At 37.5% G+C, this 19,181-nt stretch overlaps 1 protein-coding gene across 1 annotated transcript in view; it reads left to right on the forward strand.

Moving 5' to 3' along the window:
* Positions 1–19,181, forward strand: part of BRAF (B-Raf proto-oncogene, serine/threonine kinase) — a 64,362-nt gene that overhangs the window by 25,716 nt on the left and 19,465 nt on the right. Inside the window, exons 4-10 of the mRNA XM_031061423.1 lie at positions 589–691; positions 2,024–2,172; positions 3,221–3,340; positions 11,487–11,646; positions 13,186–13,222; positions 17,428–17,564; positions 18,254–18,371. Of these exons, the coding sequence (XP_030917283.1) occupies positions 589–691; positions 2,024–2,172; positions 3,221–3,340; positions 11,487–11,646; positions 13,186–13,222; positions 17,428–17,564; positions 18,254–18,371 (824 nt within the window). The remainder of the gene's footprint in view (positions 1–588; positions 692–2,023; positions 2,173–3,220; positions 3,341–11,486; positions 11,647–13,185; positions 13,223–17,427; positions 17,565–18,253; positions 18,372–19,181) is intronic.

Raw genomic sequence — 19,181 nt, forward strand, 5'->3', positions numbered from 1 at the left:
CAATTTGTATGTCACAGACATGTTGAAAAGAATGTCTAACTCCTAGGAAAAGGCTCAGGCATAATATTCAGTAATATGAAATTATAGCAAAACACTCATTTAATAAAATTCATGCTAACCAAACAAGTATTAAATAGGCTGGGTTTACTTCTTGGTTTTATTTCATTTGGCTATAATGCATTCTTAACTAAAGACAGAGTTCCCTTGGGAGGAAAAAAACGAATTTTCAGCCCTAAAAATTTATATATTCATGTGCACAATTAGCTATCTCTGTGGAACTCTTACACGACAGGTACCTTACCTTCACAAACATTTAATTTGATCAAAAAGCCATCTGCCATGTGGGAAACAAGGAATTGGCCACTACTGGAGCTGGTTGAAAAAGTGCATTTCCTTCCTGCAATTTGTCCAGGGAAGATGTGCTTTGTTTGCTATGTACTGAGCCTAAGGTCTTGTTCTAAAGTTTCCTGCAATTAGACTGGGTAGCAACCCCCCACAGTGTAACTTTTTAGCTGGTCTCACAACTTTGGCAAGAGACATGCAAGGGCTTGTGTGCTGTTGCTAATGAGAGGCTTATTTTCACTTTAGAGAGAAGAAGCCAATTGGCTGGGACACAGACATTTCCTGGCTCACAGGAGAGGAGTTGCACGTGGAAGTTTTGGAGAATGTGCCACTCACGACACACAATTTCGTATGTACTGGGTCTTGTGAGATGCTGAGTGGGGTTACATCAACTTCATATTTTCAAATTCAAATTGCCAACTTGGAATATTTTGCATCTGTGGGATGTGGTGGGAGTTGCAAAAGAAGTTTTTAATCTCAGTAGTTTAAGTGAATTCAATAGAATTGTATTTCAAATAAGTGATGCTAGAGTACTTGATCACCTTTAAAACTTTCACGTTTTGTTGGAATACACCCTCTAAAATCTATAAATGTAAGGGGTTTATATCAGTGCTGCATTGCAGAGCTGTAATAATATACTATTTTTGTATTGCTGTATCTATAAAATGTATTCTGGGCCTCCCTGCTGGCTCTGCAGCAGCAATTAACTAATGAACTAACTATTCCCAGAGCAGTGCTGACATCATCAATGATGCAGTACACAAATATGTTTTGACCTGATAAGGCACCAAGTAAATGGAAGCTGCTAAACAGAATCTGTCTAAATGTTTCCAGCTACATACAAAATCCTGGAAATAATGTCTGTCACACTGGGAAAGAAAGACCTTCTATTTCAGCTTAAAACATAGCAAAATTCAATCTGCAAGCTGTTTCAACCTATTTAGCTCAAACAGGCTGTTTGGGTTATGGCTAGTTAGGTGACCTCTAGTAGTAGGCTTACATTTTTTATATCCCACTGAAATTCTGATTATTACATGTAATAATAGAACTAAGAATGTGTTTTTACACTAGATATTGCTGAATTTGAAAATTAGCTAAATCATTTTCCCCCTATAATAATCTGGGGAGTATGCGCAATCACCCTTTTGTGATTCTGAATGTTTCTGAGTTTCAGTAGTCCAAATTACAACTATAGCTATAACCATACATTGAAGCCCTATATATATGTATATTTTATATATATGTATATTTTATATATATATATATGCCTGTGTATTTCCAGTCCTGTCAGTATTAGATAGAAATGTTCTTTGGCTTCTGAAAAAGTTAGAATATGAAATAGTATTTCAGCAGCTTTTGGTTTTATAGGTTGTATCCAAATAAATTCTCAATGTTTGTGTCTAGCATGATAATAGTGAACTTTTGCTTCAGGTTTTTTGCTCTTGTTCTTACTGCTAGTGAAGTGAAACATTAATTCCAAGAAACAGTTGAAGGAATGTTGCAGTGCATGAAAACTGTTTCAAAAGGAGACGATCTTTTGTGTAAATCTGTTTGATACATAAAACTGTAGCTCCAGCGTCTCAGAAGAGACTTTTAAGTACACTTGAGGGAGGTAAAAGCAAATAGCCTATCTTGGGCTTAGAAGGGCTCCAGGTAATTGTGCCTATTTTTGCCAATGTAGGTACGAAAAACGTTCTTCACGTTAGCATTCTGCGATTTCTGTCGGAAGCTGCTTTTCCAGGGGTTCCGATGCCAGACTTGTGGCTACAAATTCCACCAGCGCTGTAGTACAGAAGTGCCACTGATGTGTGTTAATTATGATCAACTTGAGTAAGTAATCACAATTGATTTTCAAGTTGAGCCTTTTAACAAGTGTACAGCTGTCAGTGGTTTCTTGTGTTAAGTCTGTAATTCAGGAAGGTGCCTGAAAAAAAAAAATAGGAGTTCAACTGTTGTTGTGAGACTGCTTAATTCATACTCTTTCTGTGCTAGCTCAGACAACCAGTTCATATGTCTTTGCTGGTCTGTGAAGTGCTTTTTTTGAAGCATGAATAGGGTTGCTGGGCACTTGACTGTATCAGACAGACTACTCATTGTTCACAGTTGTTATTATTAATCAAAACTGGTTCTTTATTGTGGGATGGCTAAGGCCGTGTTTAAAATTTAGCTGTGGCTTTATTCTCTTCAACCTGAAAAAATGTTAAAGAGACAGTAGTTGATTATAGTGAAATTGCAGTTGGTTTTACAATAATTGAAAATAAATCTGCTAGCAAGATTAATGCCTAGGTAAGAAACATAAAAGAGAATGACCCAAACAGTCCAATGTTCTTGGATTGAGTTACTGAACTATTTGTTCAAATAAGTCTTTGATGTAGATTTAGGATCTGGTGTAAACTGGGTCTGTTCTATTTGATTAGTTTCAGCAGAGGCTATTAAGTCCTTTAAATAGATTTTTGTATAAGGAATAATTTAAAATGCTATTTTTCTCACCAAGAATGAATTTAATTTTAGTTTATTTTGGTATTTGTAACTGTTTCCATTGGCATCTCTGGAGTTTGTGCTCAGTACTTTTATGTACTGATAGATACAAGTTGTGCATTCTTGAAGAACCAGATGTTTACAATTCCATCTAAAAGATTAAAAAATGAATTTCCGCAAAGTTTATATTTAAGGCATGATTTTATGATCCTCTATGAAGTAAATAATACTTTTAACGTATCTTGCAGATTTAATGTGTGGGATCTTTATTTTTAAATTTAGAATTTAATCAATGAGATTTTGGGGTTTGGTATCCTTTTTGTAGTTTTTGAGTATTATGTTGTGAAACTTCTGGGTTTTGCACAAGTTAGGTTGTTTTTGTTTTGTTCTTGCCTCACAGTTTGCTGTTTGTCTCCAAGTTCTTTGAACATCATCCCATACCGCCAGAGGAGGCCTCCTTAGGAGAGACCACCCCAGCATCTGGATCATACCCCTCAGTGCCCCCCTCAGATTCTGTTGGGTATGAACTTATTCCTGCTTTTTAATAACATAACTTTTCAGTACTGTACTAAGAAACACTCAAAGTACTGCTTTGCTGCTCTGCATTGTTGTAATCTGGCTTCTCATGCAAATATATTCACCTATAGTTAACTTAAAAGAAGTGAATGTTTTCATTGACACAAATTCTATAAATTAGTAATGAGCCTAGGTTAAATGTATGTGTAACTGTCTGTAGAATTGGGGTATTACCTGTTAAACTGATTTCTTCTACATAATAGCTTAGACCTGGTCTAAACTGGAAAGATTTTATACTTAAAATTAATGTAAACCAAAATTATATCCTCACAAATTCTTTTAGTTGGTTATTAAATTATAATTTATATGCTTTGAAGTGACATAGGTCAGTTTGAGAATAAACCACATTACTGTAAGGCTGATGTGAACAGGTGCCAGTTCCAGATTCATACTACTGTTTAAGTAGCTTTTCCACACACACTGCTTTAGTGTCCTCCAGACCAGCTGTCTTCTTCCTGTTCATGTTGGAGTATACCAACAGCATCTGTTGCTGCAGCTCCAGGTTTTGTAAAAGTAGACTCTAAAACTCACCGTTTCCAACAAAGTTTCTGGACCCATTCTCCATGAAGAGATAAGAGATCATATTTAAATCATGTTCCCAGTAGCAAAGAGATCAATGACACCATCCACCATTAGGTAGTTGAACAAATGTCCAGGCAAGACTAACTCAGGACTGTGTATCACACTCAAGAAATCTGGTGCATATTTATTAAGAATACCAAATACAGAAGCCTTCAGAAAACCATTCCCAGGACATGTGTGCTGTATGGAGTTGAGCTGAATTTGGCAGAGAGGCTCTCTTGGATTAGTGAAAATTGTGCCTAAACTAAAGCAGAAACACACTGGAAGCTACGCAGGCACCTCTGGACCCTTCAACTGGAAGATAAATTTTCTGGACAGCCAAGACTGTTTTATAGAAGACCAAATAAAATGCCACCCAGGAAAATAGATTGACAGTCCTGCAGAGGGAACCTCACTTGGTAAGTACAGAGATTATATTCCTACTTGTTCTATTTTGTGCAAATACAAGTGAATTCAAAAGCGCTTCTTGAAGGTAGTGAATGTTGCCTTTAGATCCTGTGGATATTAGTACAGCAGATTGTGGGAAAGGCTGCTTGTCAAGTATTTGTTGTGCTACAGCCAAAATTGTAACTGGGCTAGAACTATTAATTCATGAAGAAACTTGTTCATACCAGTTGTGCTAAACACTAGTGGATGTCAAAGACACTATATGGCCCTACTCTTAATATTCTAAGTTGTCCTACTTTTCAATTGCCTTTGCACTACATTGGTCCATTCTTACCAGCTTGTGAGGTTATAGCAATATGGATTATCTTGATACATGCACTACTTCAGGCAGTCTTAGTTTTGACAAGTGAAAACAGAAGGAAAAAAATTAGACCAAAGCTGGTTAATGACTTGAGATCTTTAACTTCACATACATAAAAATGTTAACATTTAAATACACTTGCTAGTTGCTGTTTAGGAGCTTTTCTCAAGTGTTGCGTCTGTAAATGTGTGTATTTGCAGAAGATGTAAAGCAGATCCTTTCTGCTTTTTTGCTTTATTGTCCACTTTATTGATAAACAAAACAAAGGCATACATCATGCCTGCAAAATTCTGTTCATTTTGGAAATGGTTTATGATTATCAACTGGTGTTCATACATAATATGCATGTTAGTCATACAGTGTTCCCCTAGCATCTGTGTATGTAGGATTTCCTTTCCAGAAGTAGCTCATAAGCTACTAGATAAGCATATAGCACTGTCCATATCTTTTTCCAGTTATCTTTCATGCCTTTCTTTAATCATACTTTTCTGCTTTTTAAGAACATAATTGTGGAAATATTAATCTAGATGAATTTAAAAAGCTGGACTTTTCTATAAAAACATATACTCACATGTGGTTTTATTAAAGAGGACTGTTAGAATATGGGACAGCAGCTCAGCTGGAATTAAAAAAAAAGGCTGACATTTGAGTTTATCTTGTCTGGGAGGAGAATATGGGATTGAAATTTGAGAGCTGAGCAATGGGATGGAAAATATAAGGAACCTAGCACTTTATTAACACTTCCTAGATTAATAATTGTTCTTTTGATTTCTCTGTTCTCTAGTATCTTGCATGAAACAGTTCACAGAGGAAGAGATGTTATAATTGTTTGGTAAACCTGAAGAAAGAGAAGGCAAACATCCTTCTACATCTCTAATCTTGTGAAGGGATCCCAGCAGCAGGCAAAGTGCCCAAAAGAAGGAAGTTTGTGTTGCAAGACAAGTTCAAGAGTGAAAGTGTGCAATGGGAGCAAATGGAAAAGTTTGGAAGAGAAAGAGACATAAAGGAAGACCCTTGGACATGATGCAAAAGTTGCTAAATGTGTTAGAGAACTGTTTCACTTTGCTCGTGTGCAACATCCTAAAGCAATCCAGACCTGTAGCCTTTCATTCTTCCAACTCTGAGCCATAGGCAGCCCTTCCAGGTTTTCCACCCCAAGGTGTGGGAGCACATATGGTCCCATTTCACATTTCTGAACCCCTTATGAAATTGTGTCCAGCCTCAACATTAGGTTTTGTGTCCCATTTTAGTTCTTTCCATTTGCACTATCCTGTTGTGCCAGAGCAACCATTTTGGTTACAATCTGCAGTTAAATGGAAAGAAAAGTGTAGGTTTCCCTGCTAAGAGCCATTTGTAATAAAATTTAAGTAAGGAAACTATATATCAGACATTGTATTTGTTTCGTTCATTGCACTGTCATGAGGTTTCTTCTCCATCTTTGCTCGTAAAATACGAGCACAGAATTTCTGTGAACCCAGTTCCCTCAGTCTCAGATACATGAAAAAGAGAAATAAGCAAGTTGGCAACATCTTGGCTCTTTGAAAAACAGCATTTCCCAATATGCTTCATCTTCGAAGTTGGAGGAAGAAAAGGGGAATGTCTGGTGCACTGTTCTTGGAAGCTTGCCAGTCCTTGCCTTTGAGCAGGCTCCAGCTTGTGATTAAACACCTCTGCTTTCCTTTCTGCCTTCCAACTGTTCACTGATCCTTCTGCTTCAGCTGAAGATACTTGAATGTCTAGAAAAGCTTCTGAAAAGCCAAGGAAGCGAAGATACAGTCTTAAAATATTACATTTTATGCTATAATGCCATTTAGATCCTGTGGTGTATAAGTCAGCAAAAGCTTCGTGTTTTAATTCATAAAACAGTGAACTTTTCCCCTAAAAGTTCTGGCCTTTTCCAGGTTACTCCATGAAAATGTTCCCAGCATTCCTACAATATACAAGTTGAGTTGATATGCATTCTTGCTTTGTGGAAAAGGTTTGGTATCAGAATCTTTACATCAGAATCAGAAAACTTTCAGTCCATACAACAGGTGAGGGAAACCTCTTGCTCTCCAAAACTTTATTTGCAAAACCCTGCTAGTGAACTGGACCTGGTTTGGAGGACTAACAGTGACAATGTGGTTCTCTTGATAACCCCTGATGTATGAAACTGTGGGGTGTTTTAGGTTCATCAGCTTTGATCTGGGCCCAAAGGCCATTATAAATGAGTGCACACCATTGTGATACTCCTGGCAGTTGTTTTTCACCTACAAGCCAACATGGATGAAAACAAGTTGTCATGGTATAAAAAACTGCACTAATTTGTGTGGGGTAATAACTTACAGACCTGTCCCATGATGCTTCTAGACTGACTTCAGAGGGTGCTACAAGAAAGATATTTAGCTTGTAGTTACAAACTGGTACTGCTGTCCTTTTCTCCAAATTGGTATTTGATTTGGGATTCTTGAGTATTTCCAGGCTGCAGGGATGGGGAAAGAAAAAAGTTAGGTTTTCTGGCAATGTCTATGGAGTACCACAGTAATAAAATCAGAACGTGTTTGGCCTCCACAATTTAAATTTACCTGCTTGCTACTGTAGCTGAAATACCACTGTGTCCCAGATCCTTAGCAGTCCTAAGAAGCTGCTTGGAACTGGAAGTGCACTATGTTCTTCATTAAGAGCAGTAACAACAACCAAATCCAGTCTGGTATTAACACCCTCGTGTAAACAAAAACAATCCAAAACAAGCCTTGATACACATTCTAGCTTGCAGTAGGTTTGGTTTGGATGTGTGTGTGCAGCCTCACAGGTAAACAATGGGTGCAGCACTGAGCCCAGTGGCTAAACTGAGATGGACTTGTTCAGGGTGTGAGGAGGAGAAAGAAAATCTCAGTCCAGGAGAAATGCTGTCATTTTAAAAAGGAACGGGTGCACACCTTATAATTGAAGCTAGGTGAATGTGAATTTTCAGTTCAAGCATTTGCTCAAGTACAGCAAAATAAAAATACAGTCCACAAAAACTTGAAGCCCAAATACACCTATCATAGAAAAATTTCAAGAAAAATCTTTCCTGCCTAGACCAGCTCTTAAACACTTACGAAACATCACATTGGTGAGTAAAGGACATTAAGGGAAATCTGTATTAAAATTTTCTTTTGCATTTGTAAAGTGAACTTATTTATATCATTGCAAGTTCTAAAATCCAACAGACATACCGTATATGATTTTATAAAAGAGTTTGTTTATATATAGCATGACATGTGCAGACACTTTTCTGAGTTACCTTACTCTTTCTTGTGGTCTCAGTTTTGTGGAATAGCAAATCTGGGCACTTACTGTGCTTGGTAAAGGGTATAAGTTATTTTTGTTTCCTGATAAAACGTCTTTCTGTTTTGCCTGATAAAAAGGGAGGGAACAGTGTGCTAATCCTAAACATGTGGTCCAAGGTAAAAGCATGTTCTGTCATGCTCTTCCACTGCCTGGAAAAGTTATAACATATTAGATTGAGATTTGACAACGTCAGCTTGTTGCCTCAGAAGCTGAGAATCATTTGTTAAAAAAATGCCCACATCTTGGAGGCTGGGAGAAAGTGATTTATCTGCTTACTTGTAGAAGGTCTCCTTTAGCAAGGTGGCTGCAAACTGTTCAAAAAGGCCACAGGAGCAACAGAAACCCAGATCCTGATATTCAAACTGCATGTTCCTTTGAGCCTCAGCCTATTAATTTTTGGGGGTTGGGGGTTGGTTTTTTGTTTAAGTTTTTTTGGTGTGTTTGATTTGTTTGGGGCTTTTGGGCCTTTTTTTTTTTTTTAGTGTGTTTTGTCAGCACTATGCTTCCATAGCCTAATAACTAGTTTTGGAACTGGCCTGGAATAGACCGTGTCACCCTTTTCCAAATGATGATATCTGGCCCTTTTAGCTCCAGTGTCACTTCTACTCCTCTGGAGTAATTTCAGTGTAGGAATAATGTAGGAACAGCCTTTTGGTAGCTCAGAAGATCACTGCGTTCTTTGTGGTGACATGATTTTGATAGAACAAGATCTTGATGCAGACCAAGATCCACCTTTTGCGACAGGCAGAAGCTGGTGGTAATATTTTTCTGAGCTTGTGATCTCAGTAGGCTGTCTTAGCTAGCAAACTCTTTGTCTCTTTTATTTCACTAGTTGTCTTTTTAAGGAAAAAAATCCATTTGGCATAAATAACCTACATTTTTCAAAGTGTCTCAAGGACACCCATTAATAAAATCCTGATGGAGCATGTGGCTAACTGCTTATGAGGTTCCCTTCTCTGGATTCTTTATTGTCTAAAGCCCAGAGATCCTCCAAGTAATAGCTTAGAGACTCGAAAAAAAAAAGAAAAAAAGAAAATTCTTTATCAGTCTATTTTCTAAAGATCTGGACTTCCCCCAGTAAGAATTTCATGAGTAGAAAAAGCTGTTGAAGTTGTTTTCAAACATGGTATGACATAGCATGCTGTCTGTGTTAGCAACATGATGGACTTGATGACCTGTGACCAGAAATACAGAGGTAGCAGATGACCATTTATGACTCAAAGGAGGATGTAATTGAAACAATATTGCCTCAATCTGGTCTTCACTCCCTTGGCTTACTCATGATCACAGAATATCTGATTGCTTCTGGTTTTGTCATGTGGCAGAGCTCAAATGGTTTGTCACAGTCAGTCCTGGTGCAATCTTCTGATGGATGTTGTGATATATTTCCCTGAATTTCCTTATTACCTGAGAACTCTCAGGAAGTTTAAGCAGGAGTTAGCTATCCCAGGAATGACAGTACTGGCCTGGTTTAGACACTTTTTAGACTTTTCTGCTGATACTTTTTTTGTGCAGCATTTGACGCGCTTGCCTTAAGATGAAAGTGCAGTGCCTTTAAATGTCAATCAAGTCTTGCATTAGGATCTGTGCAGTATCCTATCTCCTCATGTGTGTTCTAGTCACATGGTTTACTTACAAACACATTCAGGAGTTCACAACTTCCTCATCTGCAATATTTTCCCTGAAGATGCTTGCATAGCAATGAATGAAAACTTCAGCTTATGTGTATGTACAACAACTGCATTTAAAAAAATAGTTTTGAAATTATAAACAACTACTGAAATGCTGGGTTTTTCAAGGCCCTTTCTCAGAGATTTGACTATTGGTAGTTTATTGCTTCCCACTGTCTTCCCAATATCAATATTCTGTCATGTGACAGTAGGTAACTGCTTTTTTTTTTCCAAGTTAAGCAGGGTTAAACCCCCTGCCTCTTCTCTGCTGCCCACTTCCCAAACATATTCAGGTATTTCATTGGAAGACTTACTAAACTGTTACCTGAATTAATTCACAACTACTTTGTTTTGCCATTTTCAATTGTGAGATTGTTGGCCAGGAAGGAAAAGATGACAGGTACTTAGGATACAGATAGCACTGATTTCTGGGATCAGTGCCAAACTGGATAAGCTTTTCCATGAAAGGTAGGATAGTGGCTATAAAACAGGCCTGTTTCTGAAAAAATGCCAAGATGTCCTGTTGAAAATGTTAGTTTCCTCAAAGGTTTTTGAAGAGGCCAAGGAGCATTACTTACAGGAGGTGGCATCAGGACCTATTGCTGCTATATGCTGCTGTTGATTTTTTTTCTGAAGCTTCTCCCTGTGGACATTGTCTTTGTGGGCTTGATAATTAATCCGTGAATCATTGAATGGCTGGAGGACTCCACTCCTCTTTTAGAACTTAGAAGAAGAAACCAGCTCTTAAAAATCTTGTTGTCAGATAGCATCTATATTTTACCATAAAGTTTTCTTTGACAAAGGTGGCAAATCCTTTTGCCTCACATCCATTAGATTGAATCATTAGGCTTAACAGTGACTGACCTTGACTAGGATAAGAGATAATTGCCAGTTTACTTCACTTTAACAAAATTAATGGATAACCAAAGAAGTGACTTTCTGCCTTTTTACAAACAAAACCCCCAAGTTCTTAGTTATTTTGTCTTTTGAATATTCAATTCATTATACCATAATTATAGGCTATATCTACATTTATGACTGACAGTGTTTGCATTTCTTTAGGGAGCTTGTTTGTGTATTCTGAAGACTTATCTTTTCAGTCAATACCTATTGCATTGTAGCACTGTAAATAACATTTGAAATATTGTGCTATTCAAAGTTGTTTCTTAAAGGTTGAGGTTAAAGGGTGATATGTTTATTTTTAGTATCAATGATACGTTTGCCATGTTGTTTTTAGTATCAATAATACATAATTATTAATCAATTAGGTTGAATGACCAGATGTAATTTTCACTCTTTCTGTGTTGAAAAATAATCCCATCCATAGATTTTGTTTTATGACATTTTCTGACTATAACATTAATATGAGATGTTAAGCATTTTTTGTTCTCAATTGGTTACCATTAAAATGAGTGTATTGAATTGACTCCGAGGTGAGGAAGCTGCAGAGTATCTTGCTATCTGCAGTGCATGTTGGGCAGCATGAGTTTTTCAGATCAGGATTTATTATTACTAGTTTGGCATTGTATGGTAGAGCTTTCTTTGTTTTAACTCAGAACAATTCACAGCCATGTGATCAGGTAGTTGATGCAACAGAGAGTAGTTGCAATTGATCATAGGGGAGTAGAGACCATTCATTATGAATTGTTTTTATTTGGGGCTTTAGATCAGTTTTTTTATGTATTACTGTAGTTGAAAAGGACTTACCACACCCACTATGCAGTGTTTGAAGCCATTTGTAGACCTAAATCCTCTTTTTCCTTGACTTTGTTTCTCAGACCACCAATTCTCCCTAGTCCTTCTCCTTCAAAATCCATTCCAATCCCACAGCCCCTCCGACCAGCAGATGAAGACCATCGGAATCAATTTGGGCAACGCGACCGATCCTCCTCAGCTCCCAACGTCCACATCAACACAATCGAGCCAGTCAATATTGATGTGAGTACTGCTCACCCTTGGATCAGGAATAGTAGATGGGATGTGTTCCTTGTGAATATCAGTGTGTTGAATTCATTGTGTACGCAATGTAAGATAATCCTCAGTGTTCTGCCAGAATACTCAAAGATCATTCACTTTTCATTTTTTTAATAGATTCTTTTTGCTGTTGAGAGCTGTAAGAACACAATCCATTCTCTCAAAGCAGAACTGCCTTTTGGCAGTTCTATCCTTTTCATTTTCAAAGAAACATTCTGCCCTAAACAACTGCCATCTTTTTTTTCTGCCATTAGTCCCAAGGCTTATGCTCTTAGCTGTAGCCAGTAACCACTCTTGCAAACCATTCGGTGTTAAACACATTGTTATGCAAGGTTATGCAAGGTAGAGACTTTTTAGTATTTGTATTCCATGTAAAAATTTTGGCATTGAAGGAACCTAAATAATTAAGCTGAGTTCACATATTCTGATAGTTCCTTAAGAGTTCAAGAGACCAGTTTATGTTGTTGAGCATTCCTTTGGAGTGTTCAGAAACAGCTATATTAAGATTTTTTCCACAATTTCGCAATCTCTGGATGGTGAAATGTAACTAATAATAGTGGTTGGTATTAGCATAAGGACACCTAGGACCTTTCATGATATTGCCTTTTGCTAACTTGCTAACATACACAGTTGGTATTTTATCCTTAAATCTGCTCTCTAGAAATTAGTCATTTGTTGGGTGAGCAGTCTTGAAATCTGCCTGGACACTGAGGCACAAAATCAGTTTTGTATATGAGCTGAGGGAAAGGTGAAATGTTAATTTTAAGAGTGTGGCTATGTAGGCATTTGCATGTGGAATGTGGCAGTGGTGCAGCTGAGGCATAGCCAGTGCTTTTGACAAAGCACAGGTGCATAAGGGAACAAATATAATTATGGAACAAGAAAGGAATAAATATAACAGTGTAATAAAAAAAAAAGCTTTATTATAAAAATGGACGTACAGGAGCAAACTGCTAGAGTTTTCTCCTCCTGTTTATAGAATCCTTAGCGTAGTTTGCTTTTAGTCTGGACATGTTGCGAAAGATAGTTTCAGCTCACAGAGGATTGCAAGTGAAGAAAGCCTTCTGCAGATAGTGATTTCTGAGAAGAACAGTGTGCCTGGCTATGCAAATCAGGTGTGTTGTTACAAGAAAAAACAAAGCAGGATTCATTTGACTGATGTACCTCAGTACAGAAAATTGATGTCCCAGGTTCTGATATGACAATTCAAACTATTTCTGCTACTGACCAGCCGTGTTTTTAAATAAATATTTTCTTGTCAGCATCTCTTTTGGGTGGTGTACATTTCACTTAACTGCAGAGAGATGCTGTTTTAAAGCAACTTAATTTTGAGAAGTGTAGTAGTTCTTTGAGTCATTGCTATTAGTAAGTCAGGAGAGGAAACCACTTTTATTTCATGGGCAACATATGACATTATGAATTCACAAACTTATCAGTCTCAATTGATTCCAGAATGCAAATGTTAATACCTAACTTAAACACAGCTTTTTAATTTTTTTATAGGAATTGATTAGAGACCAGAGTTTACGAGGAGAGGGAGGTAAGTAGCCTTAAACTAACTGCTGTGTTACTTTTAATTACACAACTGTTTTGTCCCTTCCAATTACCCTACTTCCTTCTATAAAACACAGCCACAATGCAAAATATGACTAGAACAAAAAAGTGTGTTTACATTTGCTTGTCCATGAACTTAGTATTTGTTTCACAAAGATTTGAGTCATTTGCTGGTCATTCTGGGAGTGGGGGAGACAGAAGGAGAAAAAGTTTTGAAGTAGTATCTAGTTTTTTTTAGTTTTAAAATTATTTTTTTACTCTTTCTCTCACCCACCCACACACACACTTATTCACTCACATGGCTGCACACAGATACGCTACAACTTCCCAAAGATTTTTATGCCTGTTGTTACCTTTTCACACATGGAAACAACAGGGGTTTTCAATGAAAACCATCGTGGTAGATGAGCCTTCCATAGGAACTGCTGCATCCTAAAGCAGCTTGAAATACTCCGGTTCTTCTCCCCCTCTACCCCTGCTGAAGTTGCTGCTTTGCTGTACTGCATGCCTGTGCTACTCTTGGAAGCAGATTATTAGGATCTTACACTAAAGCCAGGTCTTTTTATGTTTCCTTCAGTAACTCACTACCCTAATTAAAAGTTAAGTCACAACTAGTGCCAGGGGGTTTATTTTTCTTCATGTGTTGCGCACGGGCCTCTTAAGTGACTCCTCCCACTGGCTGTGAAGGTCCTGAAGAGGGCTTCTTATGTGCTGTATTTATTCCTATGAATATAAGAATAAAGCAGAAATATTGCAAATACAGCAATACTAAGTAGGGCAGGCATATGACAGTTTTTCCAACTCCAAATCAGTAACACAATTGTCTCCTACTGATTATAATTTGCTTCAGCCATAAGTATGGGTCTGAATTACCATAGTGCACCCTTTCCTGATCTCAAAGGTTTTGTACTCTGGACTTTTACTCGCTTTGTTTCTCCCATGCAAATCTGGTATTTGGTAGGATATGTTGTTTGATGGAGCTGTCTTTAATAATGCCAGCAATAGGTGCTCTAAAGAAAGAAATTTCCTTTAACCCTGCAAGCTACTAATTGCAAATTGCCAGTTTAAGCTATTTTTTGTATGTGTTGATAGGTGTGGCTCTCCAGAGTTTTGGCCATTTTGTCCAACATTTAAATGTTGTGCAATCATGTTGGTTTTAACTTTTGATCATAAACCGTCTGCTTGGCATCTGAAAACAACTGGCTGTTTCCAGTCCTGAAATGTTCTTGGGAACTGACTTTTTTTCCTTCAAAGTACAGAAGAAATCTATGATTAGGAGTCAAAGCATCCTAGTTATTTCCCATGACTTCTTTCATTTCTTCTATGTGTCTGTCTTTCTGTCTCTGCCTGCCCGTCTCTTTCTCTCTAACAGCCCCTTTGAACCAGCTGATGCGCTGTCTTCGGAAATACCAATCCCGGACTCCCAGTCCCCTCCTTCATTCTGTCCCCAGTGAAATAGTGTTTGATTTTGAGCCTGGCCCAGTGTTCAGAGGTAGTTGGGCTCTTCTTTCTTGTTTTCACCCAAACAAAATAAGTAAAACCACAGATGCTGTTTGTGCCTCACCCTCACACCGTGTGTATGTAAGTGTGTGAGTTTATCAAAGCACCTCTGTTTTTTGCTTGGCCTGGCTGGAATGCTTTGAATGTGCTTTTCACACATACTCACTTTCACCTTTACACGCTTGAAAATGATTATAAATGAAGTCTGACTTAAATCTTCAAAAGCAAGGAATTTCATAGTTGAGGTTTTTCTGTGGACCTTAACTTAATCTTTCTAAACAAAGGGCGTTGGATTGCATTGCAGTGATTTTAAATATAAAATTATGTCCTTAACTTAGAATTTCCTTGACTATTCAGTTTAAGTCAGTTCAGTGCTCTAACAGTCTTCTGTATTTAATATTCTCTGTTTTGAAAAGTGATGTAGGTAATCAAATGTGAATTACAAACATTTCCATTGATATCTTGTTAGGTCTCAAGCTTTTCAAGTAATGTGTCATGTCAGCTTTCAATAAATACTTCATTTTGACAGTGTGCTAGTGACACCATATTGGGGCTCTAGGTGGTTTTGGTAGTTTTTATTTAGTTAGTTAATTTGACTGAAACAGTATTTCTGTCCAATACTATGTAAAATATGACACTTAGATTTTCTTGTCATTGGCTGTGGGGGTAATTCAGGCCTTGAGCTGTCAATGGATCTGTTGTATTGCACAAAATCCCAAAAATCTCTGTGGGATTTCATATGCTGGAGAAACCAATTATTGAGTAATAGCATGAAATGTTCATGCTTGTGTCTCCACATAATACGTGTAGAAATGGTTAGTTCAGCGCATGTAGTGTGGTTTTCAAATGCTACCATCTTGGCTGTTTCAAAGACTCTTGTTTCAGAATATATCAAGAGCAGTTCACCTTTTGAACTTCTGAGTAAAAGATCTTCCAGAAGTCTTTGTAAGAAGTCGGTGTTCCCAGCAAGCAAACTGGCTGCAGAATATTAAATATGTTACGTACTGCTTCAGAGTCCAAACTATTGACTTAAATCCAGCATTATCTGAACTATTCTACTCTAATAACTTGAAAACAGACCATCTGGTATTATTATGAACAGATTAACTACAGTGTTCTGCCATGTGCTGGAAGCATTTTTGGTGAAGGGTGAACTTTGTGCTAGTGTTCCCATATTGCGGTATTAAAATTTAAATAGGCGATTTTAGTTACCTCAAAGAAAAGGCATCCCAGATCTTTGCTGTTGCAGAGGAAATCTGTAGCCCAGTCAACTTTTGGAAATTGCTCATGTTCTGGGAACATCATACATTTGATTCCATGTATGTTTGATTTCAGATGAATCATATAATAAATAAATGACAGCCTAGTGGCCAAAACATGAACACAAGTCCATCCTTCAAGTCACTGGCTTCCAGCTGCTTATAAATGTAGTTAGGATGCACAATATACATCATTATTGTTGCTTTAGTATGTGGGACAGTTTACAGATGGTATGTCCCATTTTGTATCTGTTGGTATATAATTTTGTGCATCCACTTCCAAGTGCATAGATTTTAGCTTAGTGAGTCCAGTGATGGATACATATAGTCTGATGAATTAGCATGCACTGAGTGACTGAACTTAAGCAGCAGTTTAAAAAGTCACAAAGTCCTAGTTGCCATTAGGAGACACTTTTTGCTTAAGAGGGAGCTTCTTAGAGAATATGAGGAGTATTGTCTTCCACCACTTCCCAGAGCACTGATGTGAGAGAAGGCAGTGGAATGTTAGAGGTCTTGTTCAATGACATACATTGTTTAGCAAAGCAGCATGAATTTAATTAACAGTTGACCCTATTTTATGTCCTTTGCATTGGAAGGGTCAGCATAACCTTGTTAGGAATAATTGTGATGTATTTTAAAAAGCAGTGTCTAGGTGAAGTGCTCTATTTGAAAAGGGCCACTGGGGCTCTGAAACAGCTCTCTTAGTAACATTTTCCTGCATAGATTTGTTTAAATAACCTACAGGCCACAGACATACTTTTCTTTTTGTGTTTCCTAGAGTATGCTTCAAATAGCTAACTAAAGTACTTTTTAAATCCTTTCTAAAGTCTATAATTTTTTTAAATAATAATTCTCTGCTAACAGATAGCTTTAAAACAGCCAAATGATTTTCAGGTGGCACTTGGAGACTCAACCAGAAAGCATTTCAATTATTTGCATTTAGTCTATTTTGATTCCAAAGTACAATAGTTCAGCTATTTGTTGGGTTCCTAAAAGCTTAGCTACAAGAAATGTCAGAGGTAGATGCTGCTAAATAAAATGCTACTGTTCTTCTCAAAGAAACTAATGGAATTTAAAAAAATACATCTTAAAGTATTTTTTTCTTACTTAAAAAGACATCCTTTTGTTAATTCATGAACAAGAGAATGGAGACTATCTATATCAAATACATAGAAATCTACATAGGGATGCTCTATCAAATATATAGAAGTCTATACAGGGATGTTTGCTATAGATTTGTCTGTTCCTGAAATCTGAGACATGAGCACTAATGTAATATTAGGACAATATTCCTGTATATGTTTGTTCTCTCTTAACATTCACATTGATATTTAGAGATACTGCATCTTAAACACAATTCTTGCACCTAATATCAATACATTCTTGTAAGGTGGATTCTTACAGATAAAACTCTCCTATTTCTGAAATATAGGCTCAGCTGCAGGCTTGTCTGCAACACCTCCTGCTTCTTTGCCCGGGTCACTAACCAATGTGAAAGCATTACAGAAATCACCAGGACCCCAACGGGAAAGGAAGTCATCCTCATCCTCAGAAGACAGAAATCGAATGGTAAGGGAAAGATCAGCTGTTTTCTTTTGTAGAAGTATTACACAACCATATTCCTCTCATTTTTCTTTCATCCAAGTTCTAGAAATTATTTTGAAGATGAATATGGCAATGATCAAGGACTTGAAACCAATAAATAATAGAGTGGGATAACCCACTTTAAATCCATAAATAATTGTGGGACTGATATATAAATAATTTAAATAATTGACTAAACTCACTTTTACTGGTGTGACTCATATTGTCATGTCACTTTCCCTTCATGTAACTGTTTCTCTTTTCCCACCACATTTCATAAACTTTGAAAGTAACAAATGTATGTAACAATTTTTTATGCAACAATACATGAAAACATAAAAAGCATCCACTTTTTTAAAAATTCACAGTTTATTATTATGATTAACAATTTAAAATCAAATACTACTTTCTTTCTGGTAAGCATTTCTTAATATTTCCTAGTTTTAACACTGCCAGAAAGCTGTTGCAAATGTTTCATGCCAGGTAATAATTTGGCATACCTATGTCCTGATGTTTTGTATAGGGCTAAGTTTAGAAGTCAAAAGACAACATCTGAAAAAGAACAGTTTTTTAGGACATTATTGATAGTGAGAATTTTTTAACAAAGGAGCTGTTTTCAGAGACATTAATGCACTTGTTTTCTTCCTTTTTATTGTTTTTGCACATACATAAAGAAAACTCTTGGTCGACGGGATTCAAGTGATGATTGGGAGATACCAGATGGACAGATCACAGTTGGACAAAGGATAGGATCTGGATCATTTGGAACAGTCTACAAAGGAAAGTGGCATGGTATGTGGCCATGGTGGCAAACAGCTCTTCTTGAGGAGGTCACAGTGCCTGCCAGGGCACACCCAGCTGGACAGCAGCTCCCCAGAAACACACCTGGGCTTCTGGTGGGCACCAGGCTGAGCCAGCAGTGTGCCCATGCCACAAAGAGGGAAGATGGGTGTGGAAATCCAGGGCACTGGGAAAATTTCTCTGTCTGCTCTGGGGTGCCCTGACCCCCAGGGGAGCACTGACTTTGACCCTCATTCATGGAGAAAGTTTCCTAGACTCCAGGATAGACTGGAATCCACAAAAGTGTGAAATAGATTATAGAGAGCAGTGTAGGTGTATCACTTGGTGAGAAATTTAGGTTTTGGGATTTTTGGTATGTTGTGGATGGAAGCAAGATGGAGGACACAGGGTGTTGTCCTGGGTTATGCTTCTTCTTTCTTCTTCATGGGTTTGTGTGGCATTTTGTAATTGGGCAGAAAAGTCCCCATTGCAGCTCTTCGGGATCAGTTATTGGGTTAAAAAGGGAAAATAATCTAGGTGTCAGCTCTTAATTGGATAGTTTAGTCCTAAAAGACCTTGTAACCAAGAGATGGTTGGCTATTTTGTGCCTTCTAATGAAAAGCTGCCAAAGTCACAGTAGTGAGACTGTTTTACTGATAAGAAATAATCAACACCTGAGTCTGAATGTGAAATACTGTCTCAAGTGCCTTCAATCCAGACCCAGAGAAACCAACAACCAGTACCCCAGCAACTGGGACCCCCACAGATGGGCTCCTGGGCTGCATCAGGCATCGCCAGCAGGTTGAGGGAGGCAATCCTTCT

The sequence above is a fragment of the Geospiza fortis genome, unplaced genomic scaffold (genome assembly GCF_000277835.1).
Source record: "Geospiza fortis unplaced genomic scaffold, GeoFor_1.0 scaffold8, whole genome shotgun sequence".
In the NCBI taxonomy this organism is placed as follows: Eukaryota; Metazoa; Chordata; class Aves; order Passeriformes; family Thraupidae; genus Geospiza; species Geospiza fortis.